General features: G+C 41.3%; 1 protein-coding gene across 1 annotated transcript; it reads right to left on the bottom strand.

The window, feature by feature from the left end:
* Positions 1-1,113: 1,113 nt before the first annotated feature.
* Positions 1,114-23,045, bottom strand: LOC138437503 (17-beta-hydroxysteroid dehydrogenase type 6). Its single transcript, XM_069584944.1, has 5 exons — positions 22,821-23,045; positions 12,264-12,590; positions 9,696-9,954; positions 5,818-5,981; positions 1,114-1,757 (listed from the first exon to the last, which is right to left on the bottom strand). Exons 2-5 carry the CDS (start codon positions 12,574-12,576, stop codon positions 1,540-1,542), a joined length of 954 nt encoding a protein of 317 aa, XP_069441045.1. The 5' UTR covers positions 12,577-12,590; positions 22,821-23,045; the 3' UTR covers positions 1,114-1,539.
* Between the last annotated feature and the right edge of the window lie 316 nt (positions 23,046-23,361).

Genomic DNA, 23,361 nt, shown 5'->3' on the forward strand with positions numbered 1-23,361 from the left:
ATACATATCCACTGTTTTTTAGATTCTATTCCCATATAGGACATTATGGAGTATTGAGTAGAGCTCCCTGAGCTATATAGTCCTTATTAGTTCCCTATTTTACATGTAGTAGTGTGTATGTGTCAATCTCATTCTTCTCATTTATCCCTCCCTCCCTTACCCCCTTGTAACCTTAAGATTATTCTCTACAACTGTAACTCTATTTCTGTTTTGTAGGTAAATTCATTTGTACCCTTGTTCTTAGATTCCACATATAAACAATATCATATTTGTCTTTCTCTGTCTGACTTACTTCACTCAATATGATAATCTCTAGGTTCATCGGTGTTGCTGCAAGTGGCATTATTTCACTCTTTTTATGGCTGAGTAATATTCCATTATATATATATATATGTATATATATATATGTACCATTTATGGCTAAGTAATACATGCAAAATCCTACTGTATAGCGCTGGGAACTACATTCAATATCTTGTGATAAACCATAATGGAAAAGAATATGAAAAAGAAAGTATATATATATATATATATATATGTATAACTGAGTCACTTTGCTGTACAGCAGTAATTAATACATTGTAATACAACTATACTTCAATAAAAAATAAATTTAAGAAAAAAGAAAGCAGTATGGAGATAAAGAAAATGGTCAAGAAAAAAAAAAGAAAGAAAGAAAATGGTCAAGAAAGTGGTATAAAAAGCTAAATTCTCATTTATCCTAACAGGAAGTTAATAAAAAATGTTTAAAATTAATAAATCAAGAAATAACATTATGAAGTATATTATTAAAATACACAGTGATATATACCAGAAGAAATAACCAAAAGTCAAAAGCACTCATCTCTGAGGAGCAGCAATGCAGGTGGGAAACAATTGTATTTTCATTTTTAAGCTTTTGAGTAATAACTGAATTTTTAACTAAGTATATATTACTTTTAAATTTAACTATATTAAATTAATAACTACATTACCTGTAAATTTTTAAAAATAATCAATTATTTTTACTTAATATAAATTTATTTATTTTAATTGGAGGCTTATTACTTTACAATATTGTATTGGTTTTGCCATAAAGGAGAAACATATCCAAAAACAGCTGGCTAATAGGAAGAAGATGAAATTAAACATTTATTAAAAGTACCAAAGTACAAACCCATTTCAAGTAAGAATTAACAGACCCACATTTCTCAATAGTCCCTAAGCAACAGTTGATCACAGCACAGAACAGCTATTCACTTATATAAGGAAATAACATCAAAACAAGCTAAACTGTTTTTAGTCTACTCAGGAAGACTGATGCATTTTGGAAACATTGGCATCCAAAAATGGCTAAAACAGTAGAGATTTAGCACCTAAAGGGAGTAAGCTTTGGATATCTATAACATCAACATATTGGTTCTCTGATGGTGTCAGATAAGTGAGTTTAAGCAAGAAAGTTGATTGCTAGAAAAATTATAGATTATGCATTAGGATTAGCGAGACATCATCAATTTCAGATTTTTGTCTTCATTTCAAGGGCCATCAAACCATTTTTCTTTAGACTGCCTGGGCTGGTTTGGGCCAAGATCTAGTCAATATGTAGTCTGCCAGGGATGTAGGTAAATAAGATAGAGGGACAAAGAAAAACTGAGCATCCCAGCCAGCTGAATATCGAGTGCGGGGATGCACAGATGTCAGAGCGTGTTCCATGCAGTCGGTGACCAGGTTTAGGTTTGTGCTACAACCCAGCAGCCCTTGTTTCATGATATCGTGATCTGTAAACAAAAAGAAAAATGGTAGTTAGCAATCTTATGGTTTAGAGATTCCCTGGCGGCTCAGATGGTAAAGAGTCTGCCTGTAATTTGGGAGACCTGGGTTTGATCCCTGGGTTGGGAAGATCCCCTGGAGAAAGGAAATGGCAACTCACTCCAGTATTCTTGCCTGGAAAATCCCATGGACAGAGGAACCTGGCAGGCTACAGTCTGTGGGGTCACAAAGAGTTGGACACGACAAAGCAACTTCACTTTCACTTTCAACTTATTATTTATATTTCTAAGATCCTGTTGCACGCAGTCACAGAAGTCTAACTACATTTTAGTTCCACAAGAATTAGGCCTATCGGACCTATGCTTCCCAGTATAACAGCCACTAGCCACATGTAGCTAATGAGCACATAAAACATAACTAGTATGACTGAAAGCTGAATTTTAAAATTTACTTAATTTTAAAGCTCAATTCTGTTATTGGAAAATTTTAAATATGTTTGGAACAATATAGGTATGTGAATCTACTTTTCAATTGGAAATTTTATAGCTTCTTTATTGAGATAATTCACATTCATAAAAATCATCCGGGCTTCCCTGGTGGCTCAGAGGTTAAAGCGTCTGCCTACAATGCGGGAGACCTGGGTTCAATCCCTGGGTCGGGAAGATCCCCTGGAGAAGGACATGGCAACCCACTCCAGTATTCTTGCCTGGAGAATCCGGAGGAGCTTGGTGGGCTACAGTCTACGGGGTCACAAAGACAAAAATCATCCATTTCAAGTATACAAATCAGGGCTTCCCTGGTGGTCCAGTGGTTAAGAATTTAGTTTGCTTGGATCCCTGGTCCAGGCAGATCCCACATGCCACAGGTAACTAAGCCTGGCCACCACAGCTACTGAGACTGTGCTCTGGAGCTGGCAAGGCACAACTACTGAAGCCTGTGCGCCTTGAGTCCGTGCTCTGCAACAGAAGAACCATGGCAATGAGAAGCCCACAGCACCCCAAACAGAAAGTATCCCTTGCTCGCCGCTAAAGAGAAAGCCCATGCACAGCAAGGAAGACCCAGTGCAGCCAAAATAAATAAGTAGATAAAAATCTTTAAAAATCAGGTATACAAATCAGGGAGTTCCCTGGTGATCCAGTGGTTAGGATTCAGTGCTTTCACTGCTGTAACTTGGGTTCAGTCCCTGGTTAGGGAATTGACATCCCACAAGCCAAGTGACATAATCAAATAATAATAATAAATAAAAATAAAATAAAATATACAAATCAATGACTTTTAGTTTATCCAGAATTATGCAACCATCACCACAGTCTAAGTTTAAAACATTTTCATCATCCCAAAAAGAAGCCTTATACCCATTAGCAATCACTCTCCCATTTACAGCCAAACCACCCTTGCCCTAGGCAAATGGTAATCTACTTTCTGTCTCTACAGATTGCCTTTTATGAATATTTCATATAAATAGAATTATAGATCGTGGTCTTTTGTGACTGGCTTCTTTCAGGGAGCAAAGTGTTCTCACAGTCCATCCATGTTCTGGCATGTATCAGTACTTAATTTCTTTTTATTGCCAAGTAATATTCCATTGTATGGCTCTACCACATTTTGTTTATCCATTCAACAGTTGATGGATATTTGAGTTGTTTCCACTCTGGGGCTATTATGAATAATGCTTCTGGCAACTATCAATTGTACTAATCCAAATACAGAAGTACTTCCTAGGAAAATTTAATATCCCAGTTGAGATGCAGAGAAGGCAATGGCACCCCACTCCAGTACTCTTGCCTGGAAAATCCCATGGACAGAGGAGCCTGGTGGGCTGCAGTCCATGGGGTCGCTAAGAGTTGGACATGACTGAAGTGACTTAGCAGCAGCAGCAGCAGTTGAGATATGCTGCAAATGTAAACTACACATCAATTTTCAAAGACAAATAGGGAATATAAAATATCTTATTAATAACTTTTATATTGATAATAAATGTTAAACGATAGTATTTTGGATATATATATGGGGTTACCCTGCTTATTTAACTTATATGCAGAGTACATCATGAGAAACGCTGGGCTGGAAGAAACACAAGCTGGAATCAAGATTGCCGGGAGAAATATCAATAAGCTCAGATATGCAGATGACACCACCCTTATGGCAGAAAGTGAAGAGGAGCTAAAAAGCCTCTTGATGAAAGTGAAAGAGGAGAGTGAAAAAGTTGGCTTAAAACTCAACATTCAGAAAACGAAGATCATGGCATCCAGTCCCATCACTCCATGGGAAATAGATGGGGAAACAGTGGAAACAGTGTCAGACTTTATTTTGGGGGGCTCCAAAATCACTGCAGATGGTGATTGCAGCCATGAAATTAAAAGACGCTTACTCCTTGGAAGGAAAGTTATGAGCACCTAGATAGCATATTCAAAAGCAGAGACATTACTTTGCCAACTAAGGTCCATCTAGTCAAGGCTATGGTTTTTCCTGTGGTCATGTATGGATGTGAGAGTTGGACTGTGAAGAAGGCTGAGCGCCGAAGAATTGATGCTTTTGAACTGTGGTGTTGGAGAAGACTCTTGAGAGTCCCTTGGACTGCAAGGAGATCCAACCAATCCATTCTGAAGGAGATCAACCCTGGGACTTCTTTGAAAGGAATGATGCTAAAGCTGAAACTCCAGTACTTTGGCCACCTCATGTGAAGAGTTGACTCATTGGAAAAGACTCTGATGCTGGGAGGGATTGGGGGCAGGAGGAGAAGGGGATGATAGAGAACGAGATGGCTGGATGGCATCACTGACTCGATGGACGTGAGTCTGAGTGAACTCTGGGAGATGGTGATGAACAGGAAGGCCTGGCGTGCTGCAATTCCTGGGGTCGCAGAGAGTCAGACACGACTGAGCAACTGAACTGAACTGAGGGACAAATAAATGAACAATTTCAACTCCTTTAAATCATTAAATACATATATCCCTCCTTTTACATAAAGCCACTTCTTAGTAAATTCTCTTGTCCTTTGATTTCTATTGTCAAATATATGTACCCACAAGGGGAGACAAAGTCTCTAATAGTTTAATATTTTAGGTAGAGAAGAGCTCAGAAAAGCAGCTGCCCACCTGACTTGTTAGGAATTTTAGTTCCCTAGCTTTGTATTCTGAGAGGCCCTGAAGTTTTCTATCAGCCTTTCCTTGATCCAATTTCTCTCCCCTCTGTGGACAGCCACCCCTCTAAGCCTGATGTACCCAGAAGACAGGGCTGGAGGTCAGGAGTCTTCCATGTGCACATTCCCCTTCTCCTTTCTCTGTACTGAGATATCACCCAAAGTCAAGGCCAGGGCTACTGCTACCTGCCACGGGGCCTTTTTGTGAACGGGAAAAGAGAGCTGCTCCCTTTGGCCTTGGCAAGCTGCTAAATTCTTTATGTGAAAAAAAAGTACCCCTTCCCCAGGAAGGTGCACCCCACACTAGTATGCATGACTTTCTGCTACTTAAAGCACTGCCCTCCCTCTTCCCCCAAAACCAACCCTCCTCCACGCCATGAAATTGAGCCTTCTCACTCCTGCAGGACTCCCATGGCCTGCACATGAGGTCCAGCCTCTGGGAATGGCCGACAGTGCCCTGCAAATCCTCTCCTAATCCACTCACCTCTCCCCACTATATGCACCCTCCGTCCTCTCACAATAAAATGTGGAGTTTGTAGCTAGGCTGTTACCCAAAGAGTAGATAATACTGAATGCTCAACTAAGCGGGCCTCCCACACCAGCCCCTTCAAACAGGGGAGAGGCACCCCCTCCTCCACGCTTCCAACCACATAATACCTCCCTGGTGCTCAGGTGTCCAGGCCCATAGGGGACAAGGCAGGGCAAGCTCTGGTCTGAGGCTGCTTGTAAGGCCTCTTCCTCAGCCACAACAGCCATCACCACACCGACTATGAAGGCACTGGAACCTTCCTGAACCTTCCCTTTTGTCTTAGGAAGGCTTTATTGAAGGTGATTTATTCTTAGACGATCTCCCAATCTCTCTCTACCAACAGCCTTTGCCCTTTTCATGCAAGATTATCCATCATGCCATTAAAAGAAAAGCTCACAGGCATCAAAAAACTTCTCTCCATAGGTCTCCTTAATATGCGCAGGGGTTTCTTTCCAGATTTGTTTCATTATCTCTGAGGACTTCTGCACATCTGTCATTGCTGTTCTGAAGTAGCCAGGTTCAACCATACTGACTTTCACCCCAAAATGTTGAAGCTCACGCCTAGGAGGGAAAAAAATCCTCAAGTTAATTCCTCTGATTGAAAGATACCACAATTTCAATGCTTTCAGAAAGAAAACAAAACAAAATAGTTATAAAAACACCTTTACTGAATATTTTAAAGGATAAAGAAATGGAGGAGAACAAAACAAAATTTTACACATCCCTAGGTGCAATAATTGGGATATGATTATACAAACTACCATAACCATTCAATTCCACATCCATTTATTTAACAGAGTTGTTCACTTTCAGCCATGTGCTATACACTGGAAAAATGAAGAATACAATGAATAATAAGGAAAATGAATGTTTTTATGTGTCTACTGGGCCAAGTGTTTTGCATGCACAATCTCAGTAAATTAAGACTCTGCTCACCACCCCTGAAAAGCCCACAGTGAGTGAGTCTGATAAATAAGCAAATAATTGCAATACAAGTCAAAAGAACTATAAAGGCAAGGTATTCAGGGGGCTACATAAGTAGAGAAGAAGATGTATATTTTCTGATGGAGTCAAAGAAGGCTTCAGTAAGGAGAAAATGTTTCAGTTGAGCCTCCAAGGATAAAGAGGAAATTTCCAAGTGAAGAAAGAGTGGAGTGGAATACCATACTAATGGAATTGCAAACACAGAAGCAGCAGGCTGTGAAAAATTACAGTGTGTTCAAAGACTGCAAGAGACCATTAGTGGAATATGATGCGGGCATTAAATTGACAAGTCACTGGTCACTCCAGAATATTCGGGTTAGTTCAAAAAACATTTTCGAAAGTTCATCAGGGGGCTGTGTATGTATCAGGCACTATGCGAAGTGCTGCCTTCACCAAGTGAAGCAAGATGGCATTGTGCACCCTGTGAGATATTCTTTCAGTACTCCGGGACAGTGATGAGGGCTGCTCCCTGCTCTAGAGGTTGCAGCACCTTGCTAGAGAAGATGAAGCCCAAGCTAATGTCAAGGAGAAATGTTTGGAGCAGTGTTTCATAAGAATATAAAACACAAAGCATCGTGATCCTCTAAAGCAATGAATGGTTCTCAAAGTGTGGATCCCAGATCAATAGCATCAGCATATGGGAGCTTGTTAGAATGCAGATTACTGAGCCCAAGTCTAAATTTACTAAATCAGAAACTTTGGGAATAAGAACCAACAATCTGTCCAAAGTAGCCTTCCAGGTGACTCTGAGGCATGCTAAAAGTTAAGAACCACTGCTCTAAGGGAAAACCCTCCCTTATCAAACCAAAGCCTAAAACCTTTCAAGTTAAAGCTTCAGAAAGCGATTCTCCAGGTACCTGTGTGTATTGGAGAAGGAGGGGCTAGGCAAGCCAGGGGTGCTTTGGCCCTTTGCATTTCACTTCCCCTTGCAGCTTTCTCATACATTCCCAACACACCACATCTCCATTCCCTTTAAAACTCTAATTCAAATGGGGAACAAAACTTCCTTTTTCTGTTTATCCTTAGCATAATTAAGGCAAACTGGAATTTCCTACAGGAACTAAATAATGATTTAAAGGTTGGAAGGGCATGTCTTCACTCTTGGCCTGGGAGTCCAAGAGGCATGAGCGGTGGTAAATCAGCAGGCAGCGGCCCCACGGAGGTGGTCAAAATGTTGGATAGGCAGGAAGCCAGGAAAGATGCCTGCCATATAGTAACAACTCATGTAATGTCCTTGGTTATTTCCCTACTCCTTTCCTAAGCAGATAATATGATATGCACATTGTATTAGATATATACCAGACATGGCATGTGGTAAGTTAAATAATGACTCCCAAACATATCAGGTCCTAATCCCTGAAACCTGTAAATGTTACCTTATGTGGCAAAGACTTTGCAAGTTTGATTGAGTTAAGGATCTTAAGCTAGGGAGACTGTGCCAGGTGCTCTGGGTGCATCCTAAATGCAATCACAACTGTCCTTATAAGAGAAGCATAGGTAGACCCAAAGACCAACAGAGGAAGAGAAGGCAAAGTGGCCATAAAGGCAGAGGTTGATGTGGCCACAAGCCAAGGAATTCCAGCAGCCACCAGAAGCAGGAGGCAAGTAACAGATTCTCTCCTAGAGCCTTCAGAAGAACATAGCCCTGTCAACAACTGACTTTGGCCCAGTGATGCTGATTTCAGACATCTAGACTCCAGAACTGTGAGAGAATAAATGCGTGCTGTTGTAAGACACCATGCACCATAAATTACCTGTGGAAACTTACTACAACTGCCATAGGAAGTTAATTCATGGTGTTTGTAATATTCATAGCTTGTTTCTAAGAGAAACTGCCCCTAGAATCAGCCTCTGCTAAAGGAGAGTCTGCACAGCACTATTCTGTACCGTGTGACTGCATCTTCGTGTCTACGGCTGGCATGACCAGGAAGGGTCCTTAATGGGAGAAGAGCCCTTCTTAGGACTGGACAGTGACTCAGCCTGTTATTACCAAGATGGCCATGGCAAATTACTGAACCTCTGTGCCTCAGTTTCCCTAGACATATAATGAGGATAAAAATAACTTCTTCCTCACTGGATTGCTATGAAAATTAAATGATTTATTAGATGTAAAATACTCACAGCAGTGCCTAACAGATAGTAAGTGCAAAAATAAAAAATCACATCATGTAGTGTCATACAGAACACACACACAAAAATGATCTCAGGCCCAACAGGATTCTCTGGCTCAGAAGTTAAAATATGAAGGGAACTATAAAAAGTAGGAACCACTGATAGAGGAGCAGGAAGCTGAAATGAGGTATTTTTAAAAGCCAGGAGGTAGAGGCACGGCCATCAGAGGGTTGTGGCAAACTAAAGTTATAAGAAAGAAAAGAAACCATTAGCTAAAGAGAAGATATACAGAATAAAGGGATGAAATAAGTTAACTGGAAGCAAATGAGCACCAGAAAGAGTTGCTGTGAAGAGATGAGGACAGGAGGAAAGAGGTGATCCTCTCTCCAGAAATAAAATTTTACCAAGGATATATCGTGAGAGTTAGAATGTGGCGTGGTGACAAGAGACAGAGACTTGGTCAAAACTCGCGTCTGCCAGATCACCGTTGCTGCAGGTGAACTCTGAATAGATACCAAATCTGAGCCTCAGCATTCTGCATAAAACAGACTAGCAATAATATCTGGTAAACAACAATATTTGATTATTATCTAATAAATAATATCTAGTAAACATATCGGAGAAGGCAATGGCACCCCACTCCAGTACTCTTGCCTGGAGAATCCCATGGATGGAGGAGCCTGGTGGGCTGCAGTCCATGGGGTCGCTAACAGTCAGACACGACTGAGCAACTTCACTTTCACTTTTCACTTTCATGCACTGGAGAAGGAAATGACAACCCACTCCAGGGTTCTTGCCTGGAGAATCCCAGGGACAGGGGAGCCTGGTGGGCTGCCATCTATGGGGTCGCACAGAGTCAGACACGACTGAAGCGACTTCGCAGCAGCAGCAGCAGTAAACATATCAGATTTTGGAAGTGATGAAATAAGATAACGTAGGTGAAAGTGACTAGTAGGTCGTGGTGACTAAGACATATTTAAGTGCTCAGTGGTTGCTTTTGTTTGTTTGGGGGTTTCTTTGCCACTTTATTTTTTTAATTGAGGGATAATTGCTTTATAGAATTTTGTGGCTTTCTGTCATACATCAAAAAGAATCAGCCATGTCCCCTCCTTCCCACATCTCCCTCCCATCTCCTTCCCCATCCCACTCTTCTAGATGGTTTTAACTTTAGAGTCTTACCTCAGAATATCTGAGAAGGCTTCCACTCCATACTTGGAACAACAGTAGACTGCTCCAAAGAAAGCAATTCTCCCCAGAATGCTGGAGACATTGACAATTCTCCCCTGTGCTCTCCTTACCAGGGGAAGCATGCTCAGGGTCACCTCTATCACACCAATGAGGTTCACCCTAAGGGTATCCCTGTAGGTCTCAATCTTCACCCACTCAGCATAGCCATGTGAGTGAAAAATGCCTGCATTGTTGACCAGACCCCAGAGCCCTAAAACAATAAAAATCAAAGCAGGAGTTTAGTTTCAGACAAAAATGACAGACTTCTACCTTGATCAATCTTTCTGTTGAAAACAGCTAAAAATGCTAGACAAAACATACTTTTTCAATCTTAAACAAATCAGAATATGTATTTTCAATCTTAAACACATCTATCAGTAAGGAAATAAAAGAAGGTCAAGCCAAAAACAAAGAGAAGGCAGGAATCCAGGGAGGATAAACAGAACCCTAATGATAGCTTTTGGTTTGAGGGAATTTGCCAAACAGTGTGAACTGAACTTCAGTATTTATAGCATCAAAAAATATACACAATTAGAAGATATGAAGTCCAAGGCCCACTAAGGTAGGGAATCTAGTAGAAAGACTCTTTCTGGATTAAATGGCTATATTATCACTTTAAGGGTGAAACAGAAAGTACTTCCAAAGGACTGAAAGTATATCTTCTTGTCTTGAGCTCTGGAGTTGGAGGGAGAAGAAAAGAATCAGTCTCAAGGACCAAAATGAAAAGCAGATTTGGTGAAGATGAGACAATAAGAGTTCTCCTTTAGATTTGGTGAGTTTGAGCTTCCAGGAGAATTTCCAGTTGATAAAACCAGCAAGTAGTTGGAAATTCAGGTGTGATGAACAAGAAACAATTTAGAAATCAAGGGCATAAAGGTAATAGATTAAACTATGCGTAAATGAGATCCATTCAACACCTGTTGAACCCTCAACATGTATCAGACAATATGTTACAAACTGGGAATACAGTGATGGTTAACAGAGATCCATGTCCTTGAGCACACTCTCTAACAGGTGGGAAAACATTAACAATAATAATAACAGTACAGTAGAAATAAACCACTAGGTACAGCACAGAGGCTATAACTAACCATAACTTCTGCCTCTGGAGTCAAGAACATCCTCAGGTAGGAGTAATATTTTAAAATCAGTTTCCTAATTCAAAGCAAATTAAAAAAAATAAACATTCTTCAATCCAAAAAAATAATTTTATTACTATTTTAGAACTCATTGGATGAATAGATATCTAGGAGGTCCAATTATCAGGACGTAAAGAACCATAAAACAAGGAGAGAAAGAAGAAAGGGATCAAAGAGGATTTGGATAATATCCAGAGAAAATGAACTTTAGAAAAGTGGATTTATCCATAATTGCCAAAAAATTTAACAACCAAGATGTCCTTCAGTAAGTGAATGGATAAACAAACTGTAGTATATACAGTGGAATATTATTCAGGAATAAAATTAAATGAGTACTCAAGCCACAGAAAAACACGGAGGGACCTTAAGTGCATATTGTTAAATGAAAGAAGCCAGTCTAAAAAGCTACATCCAATATGATTCCAATCGCATGACATCTGAGAAAACGTAAGACTATGGAAAGAGTGGGGACAACAGAGGACGAGATGGTTGGATGGCATCACTGAGTTTGAGCAAGGAGATGGTGAAGGACAGGGAAGCCCGGCATGCTGAAATCCATGCGGTGGGAAAGAGTTGGACACAAATGAGTAACTGCACAACAGCAACATGGAAAGAGTAAAAGGCTGCACAGTTGCCAGGATTTGGGAGGAGTGGGGGAGGGCAGAGGAGGTGAATAGGTGGAGCCAAAGGATTTTTAGGACACTGAAAGTATTCTGCATCATACTATAATGGTAAATACAGGATATTTTACGTTTGACAAAACCTATAGAACCATACAACACAAAGTGGATCCTAATGTAAACTATAGACTTTCATCAATGCTAATGTATCAATATCAGTTTACCAATGTAATAAATGTACCACACCAATGCAAGATGTTACTAACAGGAGAAACTATAAGAGGGGGGTTGCATATGGGAACTCTGTGCTTTCCAACTTTTCTGTAAATCTATCACTGCTCTAAGGAATACAGCCTATTAATTAGAAAAAATAAAATGAAAACTTATTTTTAAAAAAAGACGATCAAAGTCTGGCTTCAAAGAATGTCTGTATTTTAGATGGTAGCCAAGGGAAGAAGAAGCAGATCCTTAAGAACACCTTGAAAATTCTTCAAACATAAAGAATTATGAAGAAAAGAATTGTGGTTATAAATACTTCACTTGCAAGGTGAGATAACAGCCTGAAATCTACTGGGTTCATTTTTCAATGCAAACATTGTTAAGGAAAAAAAAACACCGCCAAAGATCACAACTGTCTTTCAAATGACAAAGCCAGTCTTTCAAGCCCTGCTTTTGAGATTATATATGTGTTATATATATGCACATAAAATGTCAACATCTTCATGCCTAAGTAAATGAAAGGAGAAAAAACTTCCCCATACCTCTGTCCCCAACACGCTCCTTCACCCACTCAGTGGCCGCAGCAATGCTCTCTGTCTTGGTGACGTCTAGAATCACTGTCTGCAGCCTGTCTGATGTCTGGTTCCTCAGCTGCTCTGCCCCCTGCTCTGTCAGACACCCAGCCAGGACCTTCAAGCCTCGCAGGTCCAGCTGCCTGGCCAGCTGGTTCCCGAAGCCTGAGTCACAGCCCGTGATGAAGACAAACTTGTCCCGGAGGTGGCTCACCACCTGCCTCTCCCGGTACCAGCGCAGGAGGTAGTACAGGACCACGAGGACCGCCAGGTACAGCCACATGGTGAGAGGACCTCCTTCAAAAGAAAAAGAACAGCTTTCATTTTATTCCTTCCTTTTTTCTTTAACCAGTATTTACTATGTGCCAACCATTGCACTATTTGCTAGCACTCTGTATTAACTAACACATGGTCCTACCCTCTAGCCACAGTCTAGAGAGGGGAATCAGGGAAGTAACCAAACAACTGCATTGCAATTGTGGTAGATGCAAAACAGAAGTATACATAGTCTGATGGAGCTATAAAGGAGAGTGACCCACTACCTGCTAAGTTAGACCTAGCTTCACAGAGGCAATAATTTTTGAAATACTTCCAATAAAATAGTTAAAGAGTTCAAAAAGTGGATAAGGATGAAATTACATTCCAGGCAGCAATAATGTGTACATGAACGGAGGAGTGAGCAGCATAAAACTTCCTGATACCTACAAGCAGTTTAGGTGATGTAGAGAGCATATGGAACAAGGAATGGAAGGTGAAGTGGTAAAGGGTCAGACCAGGAGGAGTCCTGTAAACCGCACGAAGGAATCTGGATGTATGTTATAGGCAACAAGGGTGTGCCATTAGAAGGTATTAAACTGAAGGCTAAGATGGCCAGGTTTAGCTTTAGAAAGATCTGTCTCACAGTGGGAATGAAGAATGGATTTAACAGGGGTATGATGAAAGCAAATAGATTAGTTAAGAGATCTAACAGTTTGGTGAGACATTGTAGCCACAGCAGTTTGTAAATATAGACCAATCATATGCATTGTTGAAATGAATGTTCAGAGACGCCTACACTCCTATACGTAGTTCTAGAGAAACATCCACCTTTTGGGGGCAATCTGTAGTTTCTGGCTGAACTAACACATGACTCATAAAGTCATGTGCATGCTCAGTCGCTCAGTCGTTTCCGACTCTGTGCAACGCCATGGACTGAAGCCACAAAGCTCTTCTGTCCATGGGATTTCCCAGGCAAGAATACTGGAGTGGGTTGCTATTTCCTTCTCCAGGGAATCTTCCCAGCCCAAGGATCAAACTCGAATCTCCTGAATCTCCTGTGTCTCCTGCCTTGGCAGGTGGATTCTTTAACACAGAGCCACCTGGGAAGTCATAGATAGAGGTCAAAGATGGGTGTAGGGGCTTCCCTGGTGGTCTAGTGGTTGAGAATCACTTTGTAATGTAGGAGACAACAGTTGGATCCCTGGCCTGAGAAGATCCCACGTGCCATGGGGCAACTAAGCCTGAGCACTGCAACTTATGAGCCTGTGCTCTAGAACCTGAGAACCACAACTACCGAGCCCACACGCAGCAAACAAGGAAGCTTGCATGCCTGGATCCCATGCTCCACCACAAGAGAAGCCACCACAGGTAGAAACCCACGTGCCATAACCAGAGAGTAAGCCCCCACTCACCGCAACTAGAGAAAGCCCAAGTGCAGCAACGAAGACCCAGATCAGCCATAAATAAAGATTTTTTTTTTTAATAGATGGGTTTGGGCCCACTAGGACATCACAAGGCCTACACAATGCTTACCTTAGCTTGGCTTTAAGGTCTCCCCAGAGCTCTGATTCCAGATTTCTTTCTTAGCCTCCTCTTTTACCATCCTCTTTTGCACCCTACTCTTTAGCTGTAATAAGCACCTTTCAATAACCCACACAGTACAGGCTTTTCATGCCCCAGTATACAATTCTGTCTATAATTCTTTGCCAGCTCTCATCCATTTGACAAATAATACTCATCTGTTAAGACTCCACTGAATCATTTTCATTCAACAACATCAATTCAACATCCACTATGACTCAGACACAATGTTAAGCACTGATACACAAAAGCGAACAAAACAAGATTCCATTATGCATTGAATTCATGGTCCAAGTGTAAAGACTGACAAGAAAACAATGCAATATACAGTCATCCCTTGGTATCCATGAGGGGTTGGTCCCAGGACCCTTCACAAATACCAAAATCTGTCCCTTATGTAAAATGACATAGTATTTGCATATAACCTATGAATATCCTCCTTAAATCATCTCTAGATTACTTACCATACCTAATATAATGTAAATGATATGGAAATAGGTGAAAATACAATGTAAATGCCTGTAATTAGTTGTAAATGTGGTGTAAATGCTATGTAAATAGTTGCTGGCATGAAGCAAATTCAAGTTCCGCTTTTTTGGAACTTTCCGGAAATTTTTTTCCTAATATTTTTAATCTGTGGTTGGTTGAATCTGCAGGTGCAAAACCCATAAATATGGAGGGCCAACCATAATAGAAGTAAGGGCCAGATGCTGTTGGAGCATTCAGGAGAGGTTTCCAAGCCAGTCCAAGAACTGAGAGGTTTCCTAGTGAGAATAAAGTATAACTTGAGATCAAAAGCATAATAAAATTATAGTAAGAGCAGCTAACACTTGCAAAGCACGTGCTGTATTACAGGTCCTGTTATAAGCATTTCATATATATTAAGTCATTGAATTTTCATAACAGCCCATTAAGGCAGGTCCTATCAATATCCCTGTGTGTCAGTTCAGATTCCAAGACAGAAACAGACATGCAAGGCATTCACTGGGGGAAAATAACTAAAGAGACTAAAGGTGGAAAGTGCAGGAGTAGGTGCCAATACAGGTCTGAAACAAGAAAGAGAAGGAAAGTTGGATTTAAAAGGAAGAAACTTAAACTGCAGTTCAGCCCTGAGAAACTCTCAGCTAGGCCAACGAGGGTCCTTGAACAAAGACTGCCCAGTAGAGTTCTACGTTGTGCTGAACTGGTTGGAACTTTCAGTTCCACCTCCTGACCTCCAGGGAGAGGAGAGGGGTTGGAGATTGAGTTTAATCACTAACGGCCAATGACTTAAGGGGCTTCCCTGATAGCTCAGCTAGTAAAAAATTGGCCTGCAATGCAGGAGGCCCTGGTTCAATTCCTGGGTTGGGAAGTTCCTTTGGAGAAGGGCATGGCAACCCACTCCAGTATGTTTGCCTGGAGAATCCCATGGACCGAGGAACCTGGCAGGCTGCAGTCCATGGGGTCACAAAGAGTCAGACACTACTGAGCGACGAAGCATACAATGATTTAAATCAATTATGCCTAGGTAATGAAGCCTCCACCAAAACCAAAAAGGATAGGGTTCAGAGAGCTTCCAGATGAACATTGGGAGATTCAGGGAAGGTGGCTTGGAGAGGGCAGAGAAGTTCTGTCGTGTCCACTAAGTTCTGTCGTGTGTCACTAAGTCGTGTCCAGCTCTTGTGACCCCCATGGACTGTAGCCCACCAGGCTCCTCTGTCCATGGGGTTCTTCAGACAAGAATACTGGAGTGGGGTGCCATTTCCTTCTCCAGGGGATCTTCCTGACCCAGGGATTGAACCCGGGTCTCTTGCATTGCAGGCAGATTATTTACCAAGTGAGCTGCAAGGAAACCCAGACCTTGCCCTAAGCATCTCTTCCGTCTAGCTGCTCCTGAGTTATATCCTTTTATAACAAACCAATCATCAAATAAGTAAAATGTCCCTCTGTAAATTCTGTTAGCCACTATAGCAAATTAATCAAACCCAAGGATGGGGTTGCTGGATCCTTGAAACTACTGTCTGTCAGAAGCACAGGTGATAATCTGGGCTTATAACTGGTGTCCAAAGTGAGGGGTGAAGAGAATAGTAGGCTTGTAGGACTGAACCCTTAACTTGTGAAATCTAATGTTGTCTCCTTGTCGTTAGCATCAGAACTGAGTTGAATTGTGAAACACCTAACTGGTGTTGCAGAGAATCATTTTTTTATAATTAGGTCCAGAACTGTTGAAGGTAGAGGTGAATAGAAATCGAGGAGCCAGTGAAGTGGAGAAAACAGTGGACAGAGACATTGAATGCTCCCTCCCTCCTCTGCTCTTTCTCTCCTTTTCCCTCCTCCCCCTGCCTCCGTATTCTCTCCCCTCCCCCAAGTTTTCTGCTCTCTCCAGTATGAGTCCTGTGTTCTCTAGACAACTGCCTCTGTTCTGCCCAGTTGTCATTCTCTGGTGCACTGTACTAACAGAGCTTCATCCTGCCTGTCTGTTGACTAAAAGGGTAATTTCCTGATGCCATTCAAAGATGAGAATCCATGTCCCCGGTGAAGAGGAAGCTTGGAACCCACAGCCTTTCTACGTATTACTATTCAACCACCACATAGTAAGACTAAACTTGAAAAAGAGATATGCCAGGCCAGGCAGAATCCCAAAACATAAGCCAAAATTGAACATGAATCAAAAGCCTTGAGATGTCTTGACTATTTCGAATATCTATATCCCTTGACCTGACCATTTTCTGAGGCTCTATCCTGTGTTTCTAATTTCCTTAAGTACTCTCCAGCCAGATGTTGAGCCAGATAGTCAATATATCCAAGATAGAACACATCATATTTTCTCCTAAAACTGTTTCTCCTCCAGGATTCCCAATTTCTATTTGTATTATTTTTAGTCTTAAGGCTCTGACACTTTCTCTTCATTGCCCCATGCATTCCCTCCAGAGATGAGGCTGTAGAGTCCAGCTCTCTATCTGGAGCACCTGTCCCCTACCCTTCAATCCCATGGTCACACCCATTGTTCAAGCCTTCAACATTCAGTACCTCTTGCTTGCCCTATCATAGGAGCATTCTCACCATCCCCACAGTGTTAGTCCCTTCTCGCCTCCCCACAGTGCCGTCTGATAATTTTCCTCAAGCACAGCTCTGTTGATGTCACTATTTGAAAAGTATGTACTGTGCTTAGTCATTCAGTCGTGTCCCACTCTTTGCAACCCCATGGGCTGTAGCCCTCCAGGCTCCTCTGTCCATGGGGATTCTCCAGGCAAGAATACTAGAATGGGTTGCCATGCCCTTCTCCAGGGGATCTTCCCAACCCAGGAATTGAACTGGGATCTCCTTCATTGCAGGCAGATTCTTTATCAGCTGAGCTACTAAGGAAGCCCCACAGAAGAAACATATTTCAACATAATAAAGACCATATATGACAAGCCCACAGGCTTCCCAGGTGAGAAAACATAGGGAAAATTCCTTGATGTTGACCTTGGCAATAATCTTTTTGGCTGTGAAACCAAAAGCAACAAAAGCAAAAATAAGTGGGACTACATCAAACTAAAAGTTTCTACACAACCAGAGAAACAATCAACAAAACGAAAAGACAACCTATAGAATGAGAGAAATATCTGCAAACTGTATATCTGATAAGGAGTTAACATCCAAAATATAGAAGGGACTCATAAAACTCAATAGCAAAATAAATCCAATTACAAAAGGGCTCCAGGAGTCCGTGATGGACAGGGAGGCCTGGCGTGCTGCGGTTCATGGGGTCACAAAGAGTCAGACACGACTGAGCGACTGAACTGAACTGAGAGGATCTGAGTAGACATTTTTCCAAAGAAGTCATATAAACAGCCAACAGATACATGAAAAGAAGCTCAATATCACTAATCATCAGGGAAACGCAAATCAAAATCAGAATGAACTATCACTTCACGTCTGTTAGAATGGCTGCTATCAAAAAGACAAGAGTTAACAAGTGTTTCCAAGGATAGGGGAAAATAATCCACCTATGTCAACAGTCCCAAGGTTGAACAACTACAACAACCTTAAGAGGTTGGGAGAAAGAAAGGGAAAACCTAGGAGAAGTCTCAGGGCAATACTGAGGACTAGGCTCTGCTTAGCAGGTGTCTTCACTGAGCCACCTCCTTGGACTGAAGACTCTCAAATGGAAACATGACTCTGTAGGTGTTTCCTCTGAGCCTTTTCTTTACCAACAACGAAGTCATTAGCCCATTCTGTCTTGGACACTTCATCCTAAGACTATCTACAATGAACTGTAGAGCTCATCTGGCCATCCCCCAGCCTGAGATTCCCTTACTGCTCTCCCCACTTAGCAGAGTGAGCTTTTCTCTAAGGGAACGGTGTTTGTTTTTGTGGATGGGGCCATGTAAGCATGAAAGGAAAGGGAGAATATAGCAGAAGAGGAAAGAAAGGTAGAAAAAGGTGTGGGGAAGTAGAGGGTTCCAGGGGCTCCAGGAGAAAGTAGAGATGGCTTAATCTCTGCCTAAGCACCCACCAGGATGTCCCTTCTTTGTCTCTCCTCCCGCCAACATGAGTCTTCGCAGCCCATCCTCACCAGCCCAGGTCTTATTCAGTGAAAGGGCCCCAGGGAGGAAGCAGGAAGGTTTGGGGGCCCCTGAACTGACCTCTCTGGATGCCTTGGAATCTGGGGTGCACACAGGGTCACTAGCCACTGGTATGGATATTAGAAATATTAATATTGACTACTACCCCTGATTGGTTTCTCTTAAACTTGAAAATCCCAACAAAAACTAGCCATAATACCGTGTCATCTATCTCTCAGTAGAGCAATCATAAAAACCTGACACAGGTGTGAAAATGAAAGGGAAAACCCAGGAGAAGTCCTAGGGAGGTTGGCAATCCTCAAGGTTAGGCTCGCTCCTAAACTGGGCTTCCCCACCCAGTCACTGTACTTGGTGTGTGCCGAAGACTCTCACATCCAAACCTGGAGGTGTTTCAGGCTTCTGTAACTTTCCTCTTCAGCAACTATGCAGAGCTAGGACTTCCCTGGAGGTCCAATGGTTAAGATTCTGGCATTCCCAGTGCAGAGGGCTCAGGCTCAGTCCCTGGTCAGGGAACTAGATCCCACGGACCACAACTAAGAGCCCTGACCCTACAATTAAAGACCTCGTATACTACAGTGAAGAACCAGTGCAGCTGAATTAAAAATATATATAGTGCAGAACACATTACATTTCTCAGAACACTTTTTTTGGAGTCTGTTATACCAGTGAGACTCTTGGCTAATACTCTGCCTACCTTTCCTTTTATTCCTTTCCAATCTGCATGAGTTCCCCTGACCTCAACCCTGATTTTGTGGATAGCACAGAAATATGAGCATGTTTTCTGAAGTCAGATTACTTGGGCTCAAATCAGGCTTTACCATTTACTTGTGTAGCCTTGGGCAAGTTAATTAGCCTCTCTACCTGTGCTGCTATTGTGCATGCTCAGGCGTGTCTGACTCTTTGCCACCCCCACGGACTGTAGCCCGCCTGCCTCCTCCATCCCATGAGACTTTTCCAGGCAAGAATACTGGAGTGGGTTGTTATTTCCTCCTCCAGGGGATCTTCCTGGCCCAGGAATCGAACCCCGGTCTGCTGCAGCTCCTGCCCTGCAGGTAGATTCTTTCCCCGCTGCACCATTAGGGAAGCCCTCTACCTGCATGCTCATCTTCAAAATGGGAAAAAGGACCCTTCAGTGATCTGTTGGGAGAGTTTAAGTGAGTTAATACATGTAAAGCACTATGTAATTTCTAGATATTATTAGGATTACTTTGGTGGTTGTTTTATTATTGCCATTTTAGACTTTTATCCCTGAACCCTGCATCTTCCTCCAGGTCTTATCAGAATCACTTTTTCAGTGTGTGCAACTCCAAGCATTGCAACATCCTTAGTCTTTTCTATATGCTTTTTATCACTACACTGGGCCATACTAGTTCACCCTGACCTTCAGTCTCAAGCAGGGGACCTGTCTCTCTGCTATATAGCACAAGGCAAAATAAGGAATAGCTTTTATTTCCTTTTTTTAAATCTTCAGATGTGGGTTTATCTATAAGGTTAAATCAGTCTAGTCACTGATCCAAAGAGTGAGTCTATCAACAACGCACGGATTCATGGACTGATCCATTGTGACGTTCTTTGTCCTCACACTGGGCATACAAACTAGGTGTTACTTGCAAAACAAAGAATGTTGCCCACTATCCAGTTCTACAAGGATCAAGTCATTAGCCTCTGCAGTCACTGACTGGCAGTACACTCTGAAAAGAATTCAAGATGAAGAATGTGATAAGGCATTTTATACTTTGGAAAAATAGATGCCTTAGTTCAAGATATCTCAGGTGGAAAACAATTTAACGAACCCAGATTTTTGCATCTTCTCATACAGAAAAAAAAGCACTAAGATCATTAACTGAGGACTTCCTTGGCAGTCCAGTGGTTAAGAATCTGCCTACCAATGCTGGGGATACAGGTTCAATTTCTGGTTGGGGAAGATCCCACATGCCACAGGGGCAGCTAAACCCATGCACCACAACTACTGAAGCCCACTCATTCTAGGGCTTGAGAGCCCGTTCACCTTAGAATCCCTGCTCTGCAAAAGAGAAGCCACTGCAGTGAGAAGCCCATGCACCATAACTAGAGAGCAGCCCCTGCTTGCCACAACTAGAGAAAACCCACACGCAGGAATGAAGACCCAGTGCAGTCCAAACAAGTATAGAAACAAATTTTTAAATCTTTAACTCAGATGTCTGACCCTGGTGGTGCAGTAGATAAGAATCTGCCTACCAATGCAGGGGACATGGGTTCAATCTCTGATCTGGGAAGTTTCCAGGTACAGCAGAGCAACTAAGCCTGTGCACCACAACTACTGGGCCCGCACTCTAGGGCCTGTGCTCCGCGGTGAGAGAGGCCACCACCATCAGAAGCCTGAGCACCACAGTGAAGAGTAACTCCGGCTCACCGTAACTTAGAGAAAAAAAAAAAAGCTTGAGCAAAGTAACAAAGACCCAGCACAGCCAAAAATAAAAGTTTCTTAAAAAGAGTTCACAAGAACAATCAAACATTGCTATTGAACAAGTAAATATATTCAATTTGGAAAAAGCAATTTATCATTATCTGCCAAAGATAATGATCCACCTTCCCTATACCCAAAGATTCCAGTTTAGGTATACAACAACAAAATATGTACACCATAAACATTACTTGTGATAGCCAAAAGCTGGAAACCACCCACACATGCACAAACAGTAGAATGGATAAATAAGTTGAAATATGTTCATACAATGGAATGCTATACAGTGACAAAAACAAACTATAGCTACAAAGTTACATGAATGAGTCCCACAAACATAATACTGTCACACAAAAGAACACATACTACATGATTCCATCTACACAAAGTTTTAAAATACAAAACTAATCTATGTTGGCACTTCCTTGACTGTGCAGTGGCTAAAATTCCACACTCCCAGTGCAGGGGGCCAAGGGTCAATCCTTGGTCGAGAAACTAGATCCTGATGCCACAACTAAGACCTGAAGCAACCAAATAAATAAAACTAAATATTTTTAAAGCTATTTTAAAAAATTTAAATTAATCTATGTTGATATTAATACAAATCATATTACTGGTTACTTTGGGGGAGGAGGTAGGGTTCATCAAATGAGAACGGTATTAATGGATTATCTACAGTGCTCATAATATTCTATTACTTGACCTGTGTGGCTGTAAGAGAAATGCAAATTTTGTGAAAATTCATTGAACTGTCACCTGTGTGTTTTCCACTCAAATTAGAAAAATTAAAATACCACCTTGAGGCTGGTGCACTGGGATGACCCAGAGGGATGGTACGGGGAGGGAGGTGGGAGGGGGGGTTCAGGATGGGGAACACGTGTATACCCATGGCGGATTCATGTTGATGTATGGCAAAACCAATACAATATTGTAAAGTAAAAAAATAAATAAATTAAATAAAGGCTGAATAATAATTTTAAAAAATACCACCTTGATTAAAAAGAGAAGAAAAGAAACAGCCTGAAGAAAATAACTTCTGCATTTGTCATAAAATTCTTATCAAGAACCCTGTGCATTTATACACTGTGTAAGATCCCATATGATAAATCCTGTCATGCATTTAGTACCAGGAAAGACTTTGTCTTTTCTAAGTAAATAGTATACTATTGATTCTTTTTAAATTATCTAATTTTTCCATATTATCTTAGTGGTTTAAGGCCAAATTTAATGTTCAGTCATAGTAATTCTATTAGTCCTCATAAATAGCATTTTTTTCTTCTCTCTTCTCTTTCAACACGTGGATTTTCTTTCTCTTTTTATGTTTCATTTGCATTTTAATAACTTCTTTTGTGTATGTGTCTTTTACTATAAATTACCTCAAACTCTTTTTGAAGATGCTACATTTGTCCAAAAATAAAATCTAACAGATTTGCCAACCTTAGTCTCATCCCAAAAGCTGACTCAATCCCTCTGCCAAGTGGGAAAAAAATTGGTAAATACTCCAGTAGTTGATGCCATGTACTGGCATATATATATACACATATATCTATGTAAAATATGATAAAATGTACCTATACACATATACATAAATCACACTTCATTCATTTCATATCAGTATATGAGACTCCACAAAGAGAAAGGACAAATGTTACCTGAGGAATTTTTATTTGTGAATATATATCACATTTCACCTACCTTTGGAATTTTACTTCTTCTCTGTTCTCTGCAGGATTAGAAATGTAACAAGAGAGAAGGAATCATGGGACTATTAAAACCTTGTTTACTGGTCACATGGGTTAAAAAAGAGAAAGAAAAAAAATTTCACCACTCCCACTGCAAAGAGCTTGCTCATAGTAGGAAATGGGGGTAGGGTTAGGGCAGGACAGAACTAGATCATAGAGCTTCAGCAACACAACTCTCAGGGCTTAATTACATAAAGCTGCTTTTGCTTATCCCAAAGTTCACGAACTTACTCCACAGCTCCCAGCATTAACTAAAAAAGAGCTGGTTTTCCACACTGTCAAGATTCCCAGTTTACAGAGCATATCCAAGGGGTCTTATGTGTAAGGATAAAATCACTGTCAACTTCTAAACAATATTTAAACTGCAAAAGAATAAAGATCAAAAAAGCAGAGAAAATCATCAGTTCAGTTCAGTTCAGTCACTCAGTTGTGTCCTACTCTTTGTGACCCCATGGACTGCAGCATGCCAGGCTTCCCTATCCATCACCAACTCC

The sequence above is a fragment of the Ovis canadensis genome, chromosome 3, assembly GCF_042477335.2.
Source record: "Ovis canadensis isolate MfBH-ARS-UI-01 breed Bighorn chromosome 3, ARS-UI_OviCan_v2, whole genome shotgun sequence".
NCBI lineage: Eukaryota > Metazoa > Chordata > Mammalia > Artiodactyla > Bovidae > Ovis > Ovis canadensis.

What these genes read in the sequence shown, in the direction of transcription:
- LOC138437503 (XM_069584944.1), bottom strand. Translation starts at nt 12,576, where the DNA reads ATGTGGCTGTACCTGGCGGTCCTCGTGGTCCTGTACTACCTCCTGCGC. An exon ending in GCCTTCTCAGATATTCTGAG is followed by an intron (nt 5,982 to 9,695) that starts GTAAGACTCTAA and finishes TTTCCCTCCTAG; the next exon opens with GCGTGAGCTTCAACATTTTG. An exon ending in AGAGAAGTTTTTTGATGCCT is followed by an intron (nt 1,758 to 5,817) that starts GTGAGCTTTTCT and finishes TTTTGTTTACAG; the next exon opens with ATCACGATATCATGAAACAA.